This window comes from Watersipora subatra, chromosome 2 (genome assembly GCF_963576615.1).
Source record: "Watersipora subatra chromosome 2, tzWatSuba1.1, whole genome shotgun sequence".
Classification (NCBI taxonomy): domain Eukaryota; kingdom Metazoa; phylum Bryozoa; class Gymnolaemata; order Cheilostomatida; family Watersiporidae; genus Watersipora; species Watersipora subatra.
In genome coordinates this window covers 56,901,749-56,920,178 of record NC_088709.1, presented here as the reverse complement: position 1 = coordinate 56,920,178, position 18,430 = coordinate 56,901,749, and the positions used below count along the sequence as shown (strand labels likewise).

The 18,430-nt window shown below is 31.6% G+C and overlaps 1 protein-coding gene across 1 annotated transcript; it reads right to left on the bottom strand.

Annotated features, from left to right (window-relative positions):
• Positions 1–8,611: 8,611 nt before the first annotated feature.
• LOC137388662 (uncharacterized) lies at positions 8,612–16,313 on the bottom strand. The gene is made up of 6 exons (XM_068075127.1): positions 16,243–16,313; positions 15,246–15,403; positions 14,357–14,425; positions 12,473–12,556; positions 9,939–10,075; positions 8,612–8,957 (listed from the first exon to the last, which is right to left on the bottom strand). Exons 1-6 carry the CDS (start codon positions 16,256–16,258, stop codon positions 8,762–8,764), a joined length of 660 nt encoding a protein of 219 aa, XP_067931228.1. The 5' UTR covers positions 16,259–16,313; the 3' UTR covers positions 8,612–8,761.
• Positions 16,314–18,430: the final 2,117 nt, after the last annotated feature.

The window sequence follows — 18,430 nt, the reverse complement described above, 5'->3', positions numbered from 1 at the left end:
GTTTTATTTGTTTTATTTGTTTTATTTGTTGCATTTAATAAACTAGTTCAAGCTTTCAGTAGTTCATAAAAATATTTTGCTTGTTTAGCAAGGAGAATACTTTTAGAATGTGTGTTTTTTATTATATACAGACTAGTTGATGCCTACCTACTGTACCGTAGAGTACTAGCTTTACAATTAATGAAACGTAAGTAACGAATGGTAATTTAACTGTTTTAAATTTACCCTTTGAACCCAAACAGCCGGTATTCTGGCAATGCAAAAAATATGTTAAAAACCCCAACGACCAAATACTGGCATTCACATAGCTCGATTTATAATACCTATTTCTAAGCATCATCGAACACCAATCAAATTAATTTTTGCAGGGCGTTAGAAAAAATATTCACTTCCATTTTTAGCCGCTTTCAAATCTCTTTGTCTACTTCTTTCATTATGATAACACTTTCACTGGGACGATATCGCGAAGAAAATTGATACAACTTGTTTTTGGTATGTTGTAAATGATTGTAATGTAGATGAAAGATTATATGATACTTACCATAATTTTTCAGAATTATTTGACTCATTTAACAATGACAAACATGTGCTCGATAGATTTGACGCTATTGTAAAGATTCTTAGAAGTTTTTTAAAATTGTTCAATTTTTTATATTTTAGCCAGATGAACTTTGAAAGACAGTTTTTCCATTTTTTAACATTTTTTGTGGGTTGCTGGACTTTTTTATCGATGTTTTACCAAATACCATTAGACTATGAGCATATTAAGATCTTTTTGATAAAAGTTTTAAAACTTTTTATCCTTGCACAACTTATCCAGAGATACTGACACACATCAGCAAAGATGGCCAAAGTTCACAAGGTTAACATTTTGTAAATTAAAAGCTATAAAAATTAACAAAGATCAGCTGATACAAGCCCACAGCGTGCAAAGCAAAAAATTATTCTTATCTAGTTAGTAAGGCAGTAAAATATATGTTTTAACCAATTAAAAACAATATAAAATAAATGTGTGCTAAATAAAAGCTTTTAAATACGGTTTAGCTTAGTTTCTTGTGCTAATTCTACATGTACATGTATGTTTCTGGTAGAAGCAAATGGTTAGAACTTAGCGAAGTCATTAGGAAACTTCTACATGTATGTTGTAGGTTCAAAGTTCAACTTCTAGACTGTCTGAAAAAACAACCAGTATTTATGCTACTTCAACAAAGGTCAGTCTGCATTTATGTGAGTGCTCAGCACAATGTATCTCAAAAACTTTATAAACGCGTGCAAACTTTTCATGCTTCCAATAATAAACAAACAAACAAACCAGGATTATGGATGAGTTTACACAAAATTTTAGATGAGTTCATCAGAAGGTTTTGGTATTTTTCTATCATTTGCGATTGTCTTTAATGTTTGAGGTTATCTGATTGACAGGATGTTTCAAAATTTAAATAGATTAAATTTTATTGCGGTCAAATTACTCTGATTAAGAAAAAGTGTGATTATGATGTCTATAGTTGCAAAGGGACTGACAAAATAGAGAGGCACAACAATGAAACTTGAATGCAATAGGCTATATCAACTAGCAAAACACAAAAACTTTGCACGTTTTTTTCTGAGTGTTCTAATCACAATCAAGTTTTGTTGATTTTAACTTTGAAGCATTCTGGCAGTTAAATCACCTCAAGCAACAAAAGCAATTTTAAATGATTGAAAAATATCGATAATTTCTGATAAAATAGACTAAAATTGGTATACAAAATTTTTTTATTTTTTCACCGTCAGCACTTCAAATGAGAGCAATATATTTGATTTTATTACTGTGCTGCTGCTATCTCAGTATTCTTAATTCATAAATGTTTTTCTTATGCAGGCAAACTCAGCGATTCGCACAGTGAAGATAACAGAAATAACTCTGGCCATAGTTTGTTTTCTTGCACTTGGTATTCTGATCTACTGATGTAAGAAACAAAGAGCAAAAAGAAGGTAAGATTATGTACTTTTCAACAAAAAAAGTTGACTGTTAATTTTTAAAAATATTGAACACTAATACTTGATTTTCAAAGCATCAAAGCTATTTGTGATTACTCTAGATTAATATTGTTTGTAGAGGTAAACTAACAAAACTAAAATTCCTAAGTAATGTATATTAAACTTTGTTTTTTTCTCATTATATTTGCCGTAATAAGAATCGTAGTTGTTTAATATCTGTTTAAACAGCTTACAACCAACACATTCAACCACTATACTCTATTTGGAATACTTGACAAAACTTGGCAAGGATTGCTAATAAATCATGTCTTTTTACGCTAGTCCAATAATGGCAAGAGTTAGTTTTTTCTAAAAACTAAAAGAAAGCATAGTTTTTATTCAGTCAGTTAGTATGAAAATAAACTAGTATTTCATTCAGTTTTTATAAAGTTGTGAATGAGACTACATTAATTATAAACACACTCTGAGAATAAGTAAGCAAACAATGAAGTGGCGCATGTAAGTTATTCATAACAATTTAAACCGTCATAAAACTGTTATATTTTTTTGCTGCTGTTTAGACAAGTCATCAAATTTGTAAGCATCTAATAAGCATTAACTATATTAGAGCTGCCAATATTTACCACTTTAAATGTTACAAATTACACATGATAAGAATCTGTGCTATACTTTTAGCTGTGTTTAATTTTCAGCTGATACATCACATAATCTTAGTTTTTTTCTCTGAGACTTCTCGATTCAAGATGTATGTTTTTAGCCTCAAAGCAAATATCAAGTAGTTTACGAGTATTTATAAGTTAGAGGTTATGATTTGGCCTTTTAGTAAATTGGTGAGCAGTAAGTAAACTATTGCCCTATCTTAGATGCAAATAATACACTAGCAAAGCTGTTGCTATCTTTATTTAAAATTGATTTTTGATTAAAATCTCAAAGACTTGTTTGACTTCATTCTTATCGACTAACAACAAATATGATCAGATTGTACAACTTATAAAGTTAATTTAACTCGCTTGCATTGTTTTCATAAATTATGAGCATGCTTTATATCTAGAGGTCTAGCTTTTTTTTATTATGTTAGACAAAATTTCATTTCAAACAGACATGTTTTTCTAAAGGAAGATTTGAATGTTTTTGAGCATGAATTGTTTATAGGGAAGTAAGCTGCTCGAAAAAAGTAATTATACTCCATTAAGTTTAGAAACTTAAGTTTGAGCAGAAATACCATGTTTGAACAGGTTTTGCTTTTATTAAAATGTTTGTTTCTTACAACCAATCTGTTTCTTTGTCTAATTTTTTTGTGTAACCTGGGTGGAAGAATACTGTGCATTATTTTTAAGTTTTTATCTCAAATAATTGGTTTAGCCATTTTTAGCAATACAAACTTAACTTGTTTAATTTCTCATATAAGTCTTGTGAAAAAAACAGTTTATTCAACAAAACAGAATTCCTTTTGATAATTTACTTACAATTAGGAACACAGTTTTACTTTAAATACAGGTCAACATTTGTTCTATTTTAAGCTGTCCTTTTTTACCCTCACTGTAAATCGTGTATACAATCTAGTGACTAATAATTAATAATTATTAGTCACTATTATGAGACTTTGTCAGAAGCTCTAGTGTTTATCCACTTGTATTAAAATGCTTTAAATCTACAATATTTTAGGTCCCTTTTGCATAAAATCTTTAATCAATAGTTTATGTTTTGTTATAGGAAATAAAAGAGTAACAATGAGTCTGTCTTAACTATATGGAGTATTATTACACAGCACTCTGCCAGTAAAGGGCTGCCTCAATAGACCAGCAAAGAGCTTAATGCTTTCTTCAATGACGTCAATAATAAAGTTAATGCAAAAGTTTTTAAGAATGAGGAGAAGGGTTTGTTTAAGTTTTAATATAAATATCATTGTATTTATTTTTGCTGTAATTTTTATTTAGGGTTTAATGTTTTGTATAACATTGTTAGCAGTTTTATGTAACATACATACAAAATATCTAAGCATTTTTTTTACATCTGCTTATTTTTCTCCATACTCGGTGCATTAGTCTAGCTGGCCTCTTATAGTTTTAGGATCAGATGTTTTAAGAAAAGAAAAACCTTAAAATTATCATGGAAAAGTTTGTAGCAAACAATTGAAGAGTAGTTTACATATCATTACCGATGTAAGTTTGAATAAAACAATAAAACACCACTGTTTGTCTGGATTAGAAGATAGTTTGGCCCATAAATGACTTACACGTAAGTTACAGTAGGATTGCACCGATCGCAAAGTATTATCAAAAGTGAAAGAAAGGGCAGTGGCTAAACTTCATTATATTTTAGTAGGATCACTTAAGACTAAATATAGCTTTCTCTTTTTAATTTTCATCAGGTAACAATTTCAAACAGTTACATTTGTGTTTCAAAAAAATTAAAAATGCATTAGCCTAGTGTATGTCTGTCAAGAAATGTCTGTGTGGCTTTTTGAAGGTTCTAAAAACTTCTGATAGTAAGAGGTGAATATTATTCCCATGAAATGCAGCTCAACATCTTAACAACAACTGATGCTAGAACATTTACAACTGCATCCTAGCTTAGTGGCATTAAATTAATGTATGCTTGTATGCACACACTACTGTTGCACATGTGAATAAAATTTTTATTCACATGTGCAACAGTAGTGTGTGCATACAAGCTTGAGAGGTCTACGCGATGAGCTCCAGTATTCCAGTGCTTTCGAATAAAAAGACAATGAATTAATTATATGACTTTGAAAGGAATAGTTATCAATAAAGCCCTGGTATAAATTAAATCTAATGCAAGTATATCAGTTACGAGTTATTAGCAAAACCAACAAGACAGAACAAGAGTAACGAAGCTAGCTTAAGCATATATAAGGCAAACATGCAAGATAAAAATGAGAACATTTCTCAAGATTGTAAGTGAATGCTCACCTTAAACAAATTGTCAATGTGGCCAGATTGTTTGTCATACCATTGCTCAGAATTTTGTGACATCGTCATTAGTCAATTTGCAGCCTTTCGTCTAGTGGCTTGATCTAAAAGCTGAATAAACTTGAGTTTGTAGGGCAAATCAATGGTTCTAAAGTTTTATTTGATTAAAGTTGACATTTACACCCAAACAAAAGGATACATGAAAGTCAAAAACAGTTAAGCAGCTTTGACCAATTCTATATACACACGCTAAAGTACTTGCTAGTTAGTTTTTTAGCTTATACTACTACAAGGTATGTTGACTTTGATTGGCAGCTTAATTTTTGAGCAAAATATAGTCTGCATAAAGTGGAAAGTAGCAAACTTGGTCTTTTTTTACTTAGGTTCTACAAAAGAAATAGCTAGCCACAAACAAGAAACTGATGATTTTTTGCCACATTTGAAGTGCGGCCATTTTCAGCAAAATTTGAGTAATAAAAGAGCTTAAATGTGGTGCTATATTTTAAGGAGTTTTATTTTGATAAATTGTGTTGTTCATAGACTGATTCTTCATAGACTCTACAAAATGAACTTTTATGAATAGCGCTAGCAATAATCACCAGTATTAGATACAAAAATTTGATCTCAGTTCTTATTACTGTTTGTTCTAAAGTCTATTTTAAGTCAATAAAAGTTTAATATGTACATTTGAACATAAAATGCATATGATTCACAATCAACCACTGTTTAATTTTAATAAACATCACAACACAAATCACGACCTTGTTGAATCTCCAGCTATAAATATTTCAAATCTCCAAACCTGCTGGTAGCACTGTAATGGCTTCTTTCGAAATTGGCAATTTCTCTCCAATACAATCACTACTTTGTAAGTCTAAAATAATGAATACTCTGTTATAATAGTGTCATTTATTCAAGCTAATTTTAAACACAAAAATAGAATGAGACTCAGGTGTGCAATCATTTCAGAATTAACTGTCTTTAGTCACCTGTTATCTGATTAAAGTGTATAAACAATTTCTCATTTTTAATTCTGCGAAGGAATTATAACTTGTCAAAAAAAATCATTTCCAAAGTATGAAACTATTTTCGAAAAACTGACATGGCAACACTTCATTATATGTATTACTGAATTTGGGTTACAAAATTTGGAGGCAGAATGTTTTTCTTTTGTGTAAAGGAAACTGTCAGTTATCTTTATTGCTCCACAATAATAAAGACACTGAGTGTAAGCAACAACATGAATATATGTTTGCATAATATATATAAGTACATGTGATCAATGCTTGTGCATTACAATAAGTAACATGCAGAGAGACTGCAAGCTATCTGTAACTTCTTTTGCTCATCTGGGCTCTTCATACAGATAACCTTTAGATTCAGCCATTTTTATTGCCACATCTCATCGTCTTTTGGTTTAGGCAGCTCGGTAGGCCAAGCTGGCTCACATACTACCAGGTTTTTTGTTGTGACGTGATTCGGCTGGCCCATGGCATTGGTCCTGGGATCAGCTAAGCAGTTAGCCTTAGCCTAGGCGCTCTGCCACCACATCTAACTATTTCACTTGTTAGCGGAATATTAACTATTTTACATTAACTGTTATATTCTAACCCTGTTAGGTCTTAAATACCTACTGTCTAGCTAACAAGGAAGTATTAACATTCTCTGAGAGACTAAACTGTGGTGGTGAGAAAGGTTTATCATGAAACATATCCTGTTACAAATTAAGCTGCAATCAGTTAACAGCAGGTTGAGAGGCTTCTGTAAAAATGAAAAGCAAGTCAGATATGAAAAGAACTGAGCCGAGATGTTTCTGAAGTAAAGGTTGCAGAACAATATTGCTTATGGTAAGTGGTGCAACAGTTCTACTGTGTATATTGGTGTAAAATAGGGGTTACAACATTAAGTCATAATTTAAAATAGTTAGAGTTAAGTTTTAACTTTAAGTTACTTTACGTAAGTTTAAGCGGTTGCTACCGTGTTAACTTGGTTACGAATCCTGTTACGACTTACTAAAGAAACAAGCATCATACTCAGCTGCCTTTTAACCAGATGAAAAATAAAACCTCAACTGCTCTGATATGAACAGCGTCAACAACTAGCTAGCTCATACATTTTTCTTCCACACATTCATAGTTATAAATATGCTTGAATTTATGCAAACGCTAACCATTTTTATAACATCAAAAACCAGTAACCTTGAATCTTTGCAAACAATTTGCTATTAATATCATCAACTTTTGACTTATTTGGCTCACCATTTCAAGTTTGAGTTCCTGTCATTTCTTGTTTCTATTTCTCTTTTGCCATGTGAGTTTAACTCGGTCAGTCTTGCATCTCCCCTTTCTGTTCTTCTCTGTTGCAAACTTATTTTCTCTGTGCATCACTTTTTTTATTCAGTGCAACATGCTTTTCTTTATCTATATAATTTTCTCCTTTTTTGCTGTTTTCTAGCAATACTTTCTAGCTTTTCAAGCTCATGTTCTATGTTCAAATACCTTGAGCTCTTTGAGGTTTAAAATACTCGCTGGCTATTTATCAAGTAAATTGAAATGTTAATGACAACCCATTTTGGCAATTGACAAATAATTGACACCCAAAATATACACTCCATATTACTGTTGGAAACAGCTGATAAGCAGTTGTTGCAAATCAGCAGCTCTGTGTGTGAACTTTTAAAACAATAATCAATTAATAGAAGAATTAATTAATTAATTACTGTTAACAGTGTCCAGAGAGTTTTCAAATTAACAAAGTGGTAGCAGAATATTCACTGAAACATAGCATAAAGGCTTTTCAGCATCGTAAAGCATTCATCGTTTGGTAGACTAAAATGTACATAGCTTTGTTGCTTTGTCAATGGCAGCTCTCCAATGAACTTTTTTCTTTTGCAGTGGGCTTTGACAAAAACTATCCCATGCTGTAAAAGGACTGTATTCCTCAGAATTAAAATTCAGGTTGTCTGCTGGCTTCTCAGAAACTTTTTAATCTAGTTTTGATCTAGCCTTATGTCTAAGCAAAACGACCCTCAGTCAGAGTAAACCAATTGAAGTGTTATTTTATAATAGCTCTATTTCTTCGAAATGCTTTTGGTTTTAAAAGCTTTAGAATGAACTTTGAACAGCTTCACCAGGTTTTTTGAGTAAGTTAGATGAAATAATTTTGACAAAATGTGAAGCAACATATTTGGTAAGTAAAACCTTCCAATTAGTTTCTGAGCAAGGGAAAAAGCTCTAGGTCAATTGTATAACTTTAATAGTAGATATGAGAGTAACTAAACTTTAAACAAAGTTTGGTACATCAGTAATGAAACAAGAGATGATGCATTTATGTTTAAAAAGTTATACATTTTCAAATAAAAACATGGTAAATTGTTAAATATGAAAATGATAAGTTGTAACTTATTGATTCTGATGAAATAGCAGACATGTTAGTCTGATGGCAAAGTAAATCTATCAGTTCTGTTGAAAAGCGGAATCTGTCAATTCTAATAACAATTGTGAACTAGTCGATTTTGGTTAATCTGCTCAGAATGCAGAATAACAAGCATTTATTATTCATAATGCACATTATTCACTTTTTAACGGGTTGAAAATAGTCATTTATGTAAGAACAATAAATAGCAGCATGGTAATATAATAGTACAGTAGTTTTTTTAGTGCAGTTGTGCTAACAAAACTGCACTGCACATGGTGCAGTTTATAACAAGTTTAATATAATATTTTTATGGAGTATTGGACAAATATTTCTACACTGTACCTGCGATGTATAGAGCAACAGTTTAGAAATTTATGTGCGATTACAACAATAAGCTCTCTATTCATTACAGAGCTGACATTACATCCACATCAAAGGTGTGTTTGTTCTGAAACTTCCGCTACTACATCTGACACATTAGAGCAAAGCTTGCTGTACTCGCTCTTTGGCTCATCTTTGTACAACCCCTTTTCTTCATCAGCATCTCTGTAGCTTAAGTCATCCTTGTTCTCAAAATACTTTGAGTAATAAACCTTCCCCACCACGTCCTCTCCACAGCTCCAGTCTCTAAAGAAGATTTATAGTTGTTTACTAGCTTTATAGCTGTCTCGCAGCTAAAACGCTCAGAAAAAATACACACAAAACGACTTTGCCAGTTCTTATTGTTGCAATAATTGATATCGGCTATTGTATTTAATTTGTGGCGTTAGCGGTCTATTTCGTCGGTCTCTTTGCAACTAAATGCATCACCATTGTTCTTTTACTCGGTCTGAGAATTTTAACTACGATCAAGTTTTGTCGATTTTAATCTTGAAACATCCTTGCAGTCAGAACAGCTCAAACAACCAAAACGATTCAAAATGATAGAAAAATACCAAAACTTTTTAACAAAATCAAATAAACATTTGTGAAAGTTCATGCTTCCCGATGCTTGTTTCTTTACATTAAAAAAGGTGATGCATTTGGTAACGTTGTTTAACATCAAAATTTAGTAGTGATTAGCAAATACATTTTTTAAGTATCAAAATTATAATTAGAACATTTTATTTTTGTAATAATCAGATATGAACAACTACAATAGCACTTACAATTCAATGAAATTTTAAATTGATAACTGCAGCTGTTACATATGAATATTGTCAAGCCATGTTTTAATGACGTTCTGACATCTTTCATTAATCTTTGGTCACTAATCCTGTTCAAATATGTTGCATTTTAGATTTTTAAATAAGCTTATTTTACAGAATGAAATAATCAATATTACAGAAGCAGAATCCTGTTAATCTTTGTCCAGTTGTCTCCACTCGGCTCATCTGTGGGATTAAAGTGCAAAATGACTATACATGTTAAACTATGTCTGCATGAAAATCTAGCCAATGCATGAGTCATCATATTTTTACTACTGTAACCAGTTGTCGTGAGAGCTAATAAGCTAAAAAACGTTTGTAATTCCTAAAAACATTAATTAGATTTTAATTGTATTTAAAAAGTGATAATTACCAAATTTAGAAAACATCTCTAAATTTTTAATTATTGCTTTCTGATTACCTTCTTTTGAGATTCATGTATCCTGTTCTACGGGCGTAAATGACCAGGCCTAGTCCAATTAACACTGTTACCACACCGATTGTACATAGGGCAACTCCCAAAACTATTACTGTAAGCATAGAAATTGTTTCATCAGCCTGCAATAGAAAAGCATATAATTCATTAAAGTTTTTATAACTATAGTTACTTGTAAAGGAATTTATTAAAATTGTGAGTGTATCTAATAATATCTTTAGTGATAAAAGTAAGGCAGCGACTGTATTAATTGCAACTTACTGAATGTTTTTGGAAGAGGCAATTAAAAAACAGAAAGTCTTTAAAAGGTAATGAAATACATTTTTATATGAACTTTATTTTGTACTGAGTTAAAAAAAATCTTGGTCTGACCAACAGACTGTTGTGTTTATCAGTTTTTGTGATTACTCAATATAATACTCCATTTTTTCACAAATTTCGTCATTAAAAGTTAAAGGGGCATTTTACTTGATTAAGTGAGAAGTTTCTATTTGCAAAGTCAACTTGTGTGTAAGAGGAAACAACTTCCATGTGAAAAGAAATGCAATTACGTAATAAAATTTATTGGTACGCCTGTGGTGTTTAATCAATCAGTATAATTAAATGGGCAGTTGTAGGCCTTTAAGTTAGATAATATTATTTGTCAAATTTTACAAATGTATTTTTGAAAGCGGGTAACATAAACTAGTAATGTTCATAATAATCAAAAAAAAATAAAAGCTTTTTAAAAATTTATTTAACTACCAATTGCGATTAAACTGTTTCAATAATTTTGACTTCAACTTCTGATGTTTTACATCTTTCCTCATTGTCTTTTGACCTCAAAGTTTTATTACTCCTAAACCAGTCGAAATCATCGTGAAAACAAATTTTTAGAAGAGCAAGAACTTTTATGCTTAGCCGACCTTTTTGACAGAACGGAAGAAAAACTTCCATCAACGTGTGCAGTTTGCAGATGCGTGTCGGGCACAAGTAGGCTCAAAATAGAAGTGCAGAAGAAGTTAATAGATGCTTGAAGTTGTCTGAGGATACTAAGATAAAATTTCCACTGACTAGAAGCTAGTAACACTAAACTTTCCAACACTTTTTGAAAAAACAAACAAGGCTAGAAGAGAATTATTTGCTTGTCAACATTTTTTTCTTATTTTATACTCGAATTATGTTTTATTGTTGATAAATTAATATTGTTACAAAATAGGTTTTTAAAACTACAACTTTATTTTTGTTAGCATGATTGAAATAAGTTGTTATTGGGAGATGGGAAACGCATCAACAGATAGTTTCCAGTCTGTCTGAGAAAAAGGACATGGAAATTACGAAGACTACAGTAGTTTATGTGAAATGGCACAAAATTAATTGGGGAATTTATCTGGAGTGAAGCATTAAGCTATGTATAACACATTACAAAAAACTTTCAAAACACTTGCAGGTAGAGTGGCTTTCTCAGTAAAAATGTGATGTGTGGTGCTCACTAACAATTGGCTGCTTGTTTTCTCCTGTAAAACATAAGCTTTCAAGGCTTAAACCACAGGAGCATTTGAGATTTCAAGCAAAAGTTCATTTTGTGTTTGAATATTCTGCTGACTGATGCAAATTAGTAAGGTTTATTAAGCTTTTGTAAAAAAACAATTTGATAAACTTTCATGCGGAGACACTATCTGGAAAAGGCAAATTTAAACTAGTGCAAATATTTTTAATTATTGAAAATTTATAAAAATAAAAAATTTTAAGATACATTAATTATGTCTTTAAAAGTTTGTTAAGGTTAATTAATTTCTGTATTAGAATACAATCATCATTCTCCTTTTTGCCTCTGTGCCTTTAAGCACTATTCTAACTACATATGTAGATTAAAAGAAGCATTATGATATTAACCACTTGTACTGAGTAGACTACTAAGAGCTACTGTACTCGGAGAGCTTACTGGACTTACTTGCCGATGGAGAATTTGAACGCCGTAACAAAGTTCTGGGTGCTTTTTTTTACTTTGGTTGGTCATTAACAAAACATTTTAATCTTTTTCTCAAATCTCAGAGGTAAACAAAAATCTTCATCAGCAAAATTTTTCTTAACATTTTATAGCAAATCTTTATTATGCCATATTCCAGAATAAAAAGTTTTTCGTAGGTGTAAAATGTTAGCCATCATCAAAGCAAAATAGTGGATTAGTGTATTGTTATGCAATAGGAACATAAAACACTACATTATTATAATTCTTTCAAGTGACGTAGTTTCTCAGCAATTTTGTTTTCGCTTTTATTGCTATGAAAACTCTACGAAAAATTGTATACTACAAGATTTGATCAGAACAATGAAACAAGCTTTTGTCCGATTTAATAATTTTATTTTTTTATCTGGTAAAGTGCCCTTGACCTTGACCTTGCACTCATTGAAGTCAATAAAGAGAGCATTAATAATCATACTACTAAATAGCAGGGCTGCTCAGTCAGAACTAGTGCATATTCATAAGTAACAGGTTAACCAGGCTAAGTAAGGCTAACCATCCTTTGTCAGTTTACCTCTTGTGTGACTGTATATGTGGTGGTTTCCTTAGAAATGATGTTATCAGAAGTGCTGATAGCATGAGTTCTTGTCGTCTGTTCCTGTAAAAGTATAACTAAATTTACTCATTCATATTTGGTGCGGTTATAATGCCCGTAATTTGTATAAATTAGTTGTTTGGTATGTGCCTAAAATTAAGATTTTATTAAATATAAATATGAAAAAAATTAATCTTTTGCATAAGAGTTGCAGCCATATGCTATAAAACAGCTTTTCAATGCTATCATTTCACGATTTCGGTAGGCAGTGTAAGGCATGCCAGTGAAAATGATCGTACCAGTGTGAGTGTCATTAACGTACCAAGTATGTCAGATATCAGACATAATGATGTTCTTGCTTGAACTATTTTTTTGAAAAATAGTTTAAATGAATTTAGATGCATTTGTTTTTAAAAGGGTATATGGTTATGAGTTTAGCACTGAAGGCATTGACCGTAAATGTTCCTCAGAGTTTTTTACCTGCAGAATTTGTATTTAATAATTTAAAGGTTTTTGTCTGGTAGGTTGACCTTGCCCTCATTGAAGTCAATAAAGAGAGCAATAATAATCATACTACCAAATAAAAGTGCTGCTCAGTCAGAACTAGTGCATATTCATAAATAGCAGGCTAACCATCCTTTTTCAGTTTACCTCTTGTGTGACTGTATATGTAGCGGTTTCCTTAGAAATGATGTCATCAGAAGTGCTGACAGCATAAGTTCTTGTCGTCTGTTCCTGTAAAATTATATTTGAATTTACTCACTCACCTGCATTTTTGTATAGTTATAATGTGTGTTATTTGAGTGCTGTATGCATTTTATACATAGCTATATGCATTTTATATATATTTTATTTTATATATTTTATTTTTTATACCTATATAAAAACTTTAGCAAAATTAAATATGAAAAAAAATAATCTTTTACGTATAAGTTGCAGCGAAACATTATAAAGCAGCTTTTCAATGCTTTCATTTGACGGTTTAGGTAGGCTAGGTATGACATACCAGCGAAGATGATCACACCAGTGCAAGGTTCGTTAACATACCAAATATTTCGAGTATAATACAAGCATATATACTGCTTGTATACAAGTTTTGGCTTTTAAAATTTTTTGAGAAAATTTTAAATGGGCTCAAATAAATTTCTTTCAAAAAGGCATATAGTTATATATGAATTTAGCACTAAAGGCCTAATGTTGACCTAATGTTTTCAAAGAGTTTTTACATATAGAATTTATCATAGAAATGCTGCAGCTCAAATTTGTGAGAAAGTATATCATCAAACAATCAATATAAGATTTTTATAGCTGAGAGTTACTTTTTCAGGTATTGAATTGTCACCAATAACCCAGGTGATTGTATGTATGACACGGTTCTTCAACTAATATGGGCATAGCCATTAATAACTTCTGGCTGTTCATGCACTAGTTATGGCCTTTCTACCAAAGCTAAATACCAGTTGTTGACATTAGGGTTATCACACTAGCGTGGTTATTGTATCATTAAACAATGTGAGTATAGCTCTACTAACTGCTGGTATGAGTGGAGTACTAGTAGCTGAGATCATCAATATCCCAAAGACGTTACGCTCTGCGCAAAGAAAAAGCATAGGAAGCAAAAACAATGAAGAGCCATTTATAGTCTTTACCTGATTGTGAAAGTCAACTACATGTAGTAATGTAACTGTAAAACCTGGTGTTTATCAGGCTGCCAACATTTGTATGCACTGACAACTTCTAAAGAAACCTTATTCATCTTGCTATGAAGAATACCTTGTTCACTAAAATTCACATACTGTGTTAAAATTCATGAACAAAGGCAATTCTTGCAAACAGCCATTAAACAAATTGGGTTTCTCTTACTTCTGTAGTTGTTTCTGTTGTGGTAGTGTAAGGTTCGGTGCTCGTGGGTGGCTCTGTAGGCATTTGCTCCTAAAATATACATACAAACAAATTTGGTGACCAACTTTGTGAGATAAAAGTTAAACTTCCTTGAATTAATTTATTTCTGAATTCTGGTTTTCCTAATAATAAAATAAAAATATTTAATTATAATTAACTGTTCAATGAAATGCTTTTATAGCTCATTGGCATATCTGAAAGCAAAATACAAGTTTTATAGCTCATTGGTAGCTATGAAACCTCATCGCTTTTATAGCTCATATTCTTTATTGGCAGCGGTCAGCAAGTTGCTTGAAAGACTTGTCCAACAGTTGGAAATATAATACAATCTTAAATCAGTAAAATAAATGATGGAGCTAAAATATTAGTAAGCTGCATAGACATATTTATTTTATTTTTATTTATTTATTTTAAAATAATAGATTTTTTACATGCAAATTTATTTTAAGTAATTTTCAAAGTCATTTTATTTAAAAGGTTATTAATACAGAGTTCAAATCTCACTTTTTTTGTCCAATTATCTTTTCTTTTTAGAATGGAATGTTGTAAAAGAGTGGTTAACTTTGTTGTATTTCTCTTGATAGCATAAAGTCAATTATATGCGGATCGATTTTTTTAAATAAATGAAGTTCTTATACACTGCTTTGAGTAAGCAATAAAATTATTTTAGAAACTTCAAATTTTTTTGTCCAGTGAACTGTTCTTTTTAAAAAGAAATTTTATCATGGCATAGCTAATTATCTTGATGGTGTAAAACTATTATTTAGTGTCTGATTATATTTTAATAATAGTTCTTTATTTCTTAATATCTTCAGCAACACCAAGTAGTAAAATATACTTAGAAACTTACAAAAAAAGCAATGATGGTCTCAGGTTTCACATAAGAAGCTGACACAGGGTTTGACCAATTAGCATAATTGTAGTTCGAGTCATGAGTTCTCATTCTAAAGTAGTAGGTACCAATGTCTGTTGATTCAGGAAGTCCAAGCATCTCTGGAGTTATTCCACCTACATAAATAAAACTGTAGTTGAGTTTAGCAAATGGTTATGGTTGCTTCAAGTAAACTGACTTGATAAGCATTCAAGTCATTAGCGAGTGACCATCAACAAACAGTTACAAATACCATTAGATAAATAAGGTGAATTTATTTGTTAAAAAAAGGTTCTATTATAAGTAGAAGCCTGAATTATTTTTTGAAAAATTATTTAATTTCTACTGATGATCTCTACTGATTATTTGGTCATGTGAACCTTTAACAAAGTTTTCCAATTCCCCAATCAAGACACATGCTAGAACTGAACAAAAATTAGTTATACAAATTTTGTTAGTTGAAGGGTATATTTAGTTATTCCACAGGAAGTGTTCAATGTTTTTTTATTGAACTTTGTAATGTTAAAAAAATCTTTTTAAGCAGTTAAACAGAGGGTTACACAAAAGTATGATGGCTCGATCAAAATTCATATCATCAGCGGATGGTCATCAACCAATTGTTACTCATGTTGTTTTTTAAAGTGATTATTCATTTTTCGTTGAATTACATGTTATCAAAATTACTTTTTGTGCATCATTTCAAAGCATTTTAATGTAAAGCCTAGCAAATTGATTGACAGGCACACTCGTAGATGCGAAAGAAATTCTGTGTAATACATAGAGTTATTAAGCTTCAAAAACTATCACAGAATCATGCGGAACTGTCTGACAATAACTCAGTATAATACAACAAAACCAAGCTGTAATTAGCTATGTAGACAACCTTCTAAAGTTTACTAATGCTATACTCTACTGTAATGTGTATAAATAAATATATGCTAAGGTTTATAATGGTCTACTACTCTATAAAACTCACTAGCATTTATTTTCATTTGGAGTTGTGTTCCCGCTTCCACTAGAAAGGTTGATACATCACTGAGAATTGCACTTGGCTCCAAAGGTACTAATGTATCTAGTGAGTCATTAGAGCCAACTATAAACTCATATCCAGAAGCTGCAAAAACAGCAAAAGAGCAATATTTAATCTTACCATCTCTATCAGATCGCATGTGGGTGATTAACAGGCTATTTCACAGAAACCAGATGCACGTTTAAAACCATATATTTTTAGAAAAAAGCTTGCAAAAACCAAGAAACATAGCTGTGTGAAGTTTGAATAAAATTGCTAAAAAATTGGAAACATGTAGCATTTATGCAGACCAACACACACGCACACACGCAAGCTTGCACAGACACATGCCATGCACAATTGCCACACACACACACACTACACACATGTCACACATACACACCAAACATACACACTACAATTACACGCCACAAACACCCATCACACTACACAACCAGATATAACAGGCATACCACGCATACCATGCACTAGTGTTGGGCCGGTATTGGGTTATCCGCTCTTACCGATACCAAGGGATTCTCGGTATCCAAAGAAACCAATCATTTTCGGAGACAGCTAGTTATCCGCGGCCGGTTTGATATGATCGGTATTTATCCGTAAAAGCCTATCGGTAAATGGTTATACGGACATCCGAATACGCTTCGTTGACGAACATGCTAATCTCAGCACGCATTGGCGAACAAATTCAACAAAAATTTCCACGCTTACTGTATCTACTATTATATTACGTTACATTGATAATGCCACTAGCCTCGAAGGTTTGGGAGTTCTACACAGATGGGAGGATGTATAAAGATTTTAATGGGACTGGACTCTAATTGGACTGCGTATAATTATGTGATTACATTACCTGATTACAATATGTGATAGTAAGATTTCTGTAAACTGTTTCAGTATATTTAACAAAGAGAGCCCCTTGCCATTATCTATCTGTTCTCTATTATACATAACGTTTGTATCAATAACTATATTATTTAATAGAATAAACAGTAAAAAACATCTATCATGAAACTTATATTTCCATCTTTTTTTTGCTTGCTAAAACCAAGAGTCTCCTTGTCGTAACAATATACTGCTGACTAAAGAATTTTTTTGCACAAGCTACTTTTTGCACAACGATAAAAGTTGTTCGAGACAGTTATGGTTTAAAGTTTAAACCATTAAACTTTAAACCATTTAAAGTTTAAACACACACTGATAACCATATACCGAACAATAGTACCGACAATACTGAACTTTCTTAGTTGGCAAAAGATACTGAAGATGGTAAATACAGAGAATACCTATACCGGGAAAACCGATAAAAAATTGCAAGGATATCCGATCCGGCACTAAATTAGATACTGGCCCAACACTACCACGCACACACACAGATGCCTCCCAATCACACCACACTACACACCCACCACACATGCTCAATTAGACCCTCTGAGCACAACTACCCAACCACAATACACAGCCACCAAACCATGCAAACCACACACACAACATAGACTACACACAAGCTCAACCATGCACTGGCATGCCCGCATACATGTGCATGCATACATATACATAATGACAAAGTGGACATCATTGACGTAATTATATAATACATTATATTTTTTATAGAAATATATTTCACGGTATTCACTTTATTTCACGCAACTTTAAACTAATATGTTTTGCGTATGAGATGCAACTAACTTTTTGTTCAATATCTTGTTTTGTCAAACTAAAATATTGATGCAAAAAATCCAAAAATTTTCAGTTGCTAATGATTTTTTCATACACAAATAAAATGGCTCATAAGGAAGCCATGAATATAGTTTTTACAGCAGCAATGACAATGCTACAGTAGACAGGATTTTGGGGCTTTAAGAATCTCTTGTATTTATGTCAATCTAAAAGTTCACTTGAATTTAAATTTTGTCCATGTCTGCAAAAATTATATTTGTGTTTATGAATATTTTAAGAGCAGATGAAATAACTCTGTGGCTACTCAAATATTTGGTTATGGGGATATAACTACCGGTAAGTATTTGGTAAAACCTAATATTTGGAAATGGCAAATAAACATGTCATATCTTTTAAAATACAACCTCTATATGAATATATTGATGTAAACAAATCAACATCAAATTTTACATCAACT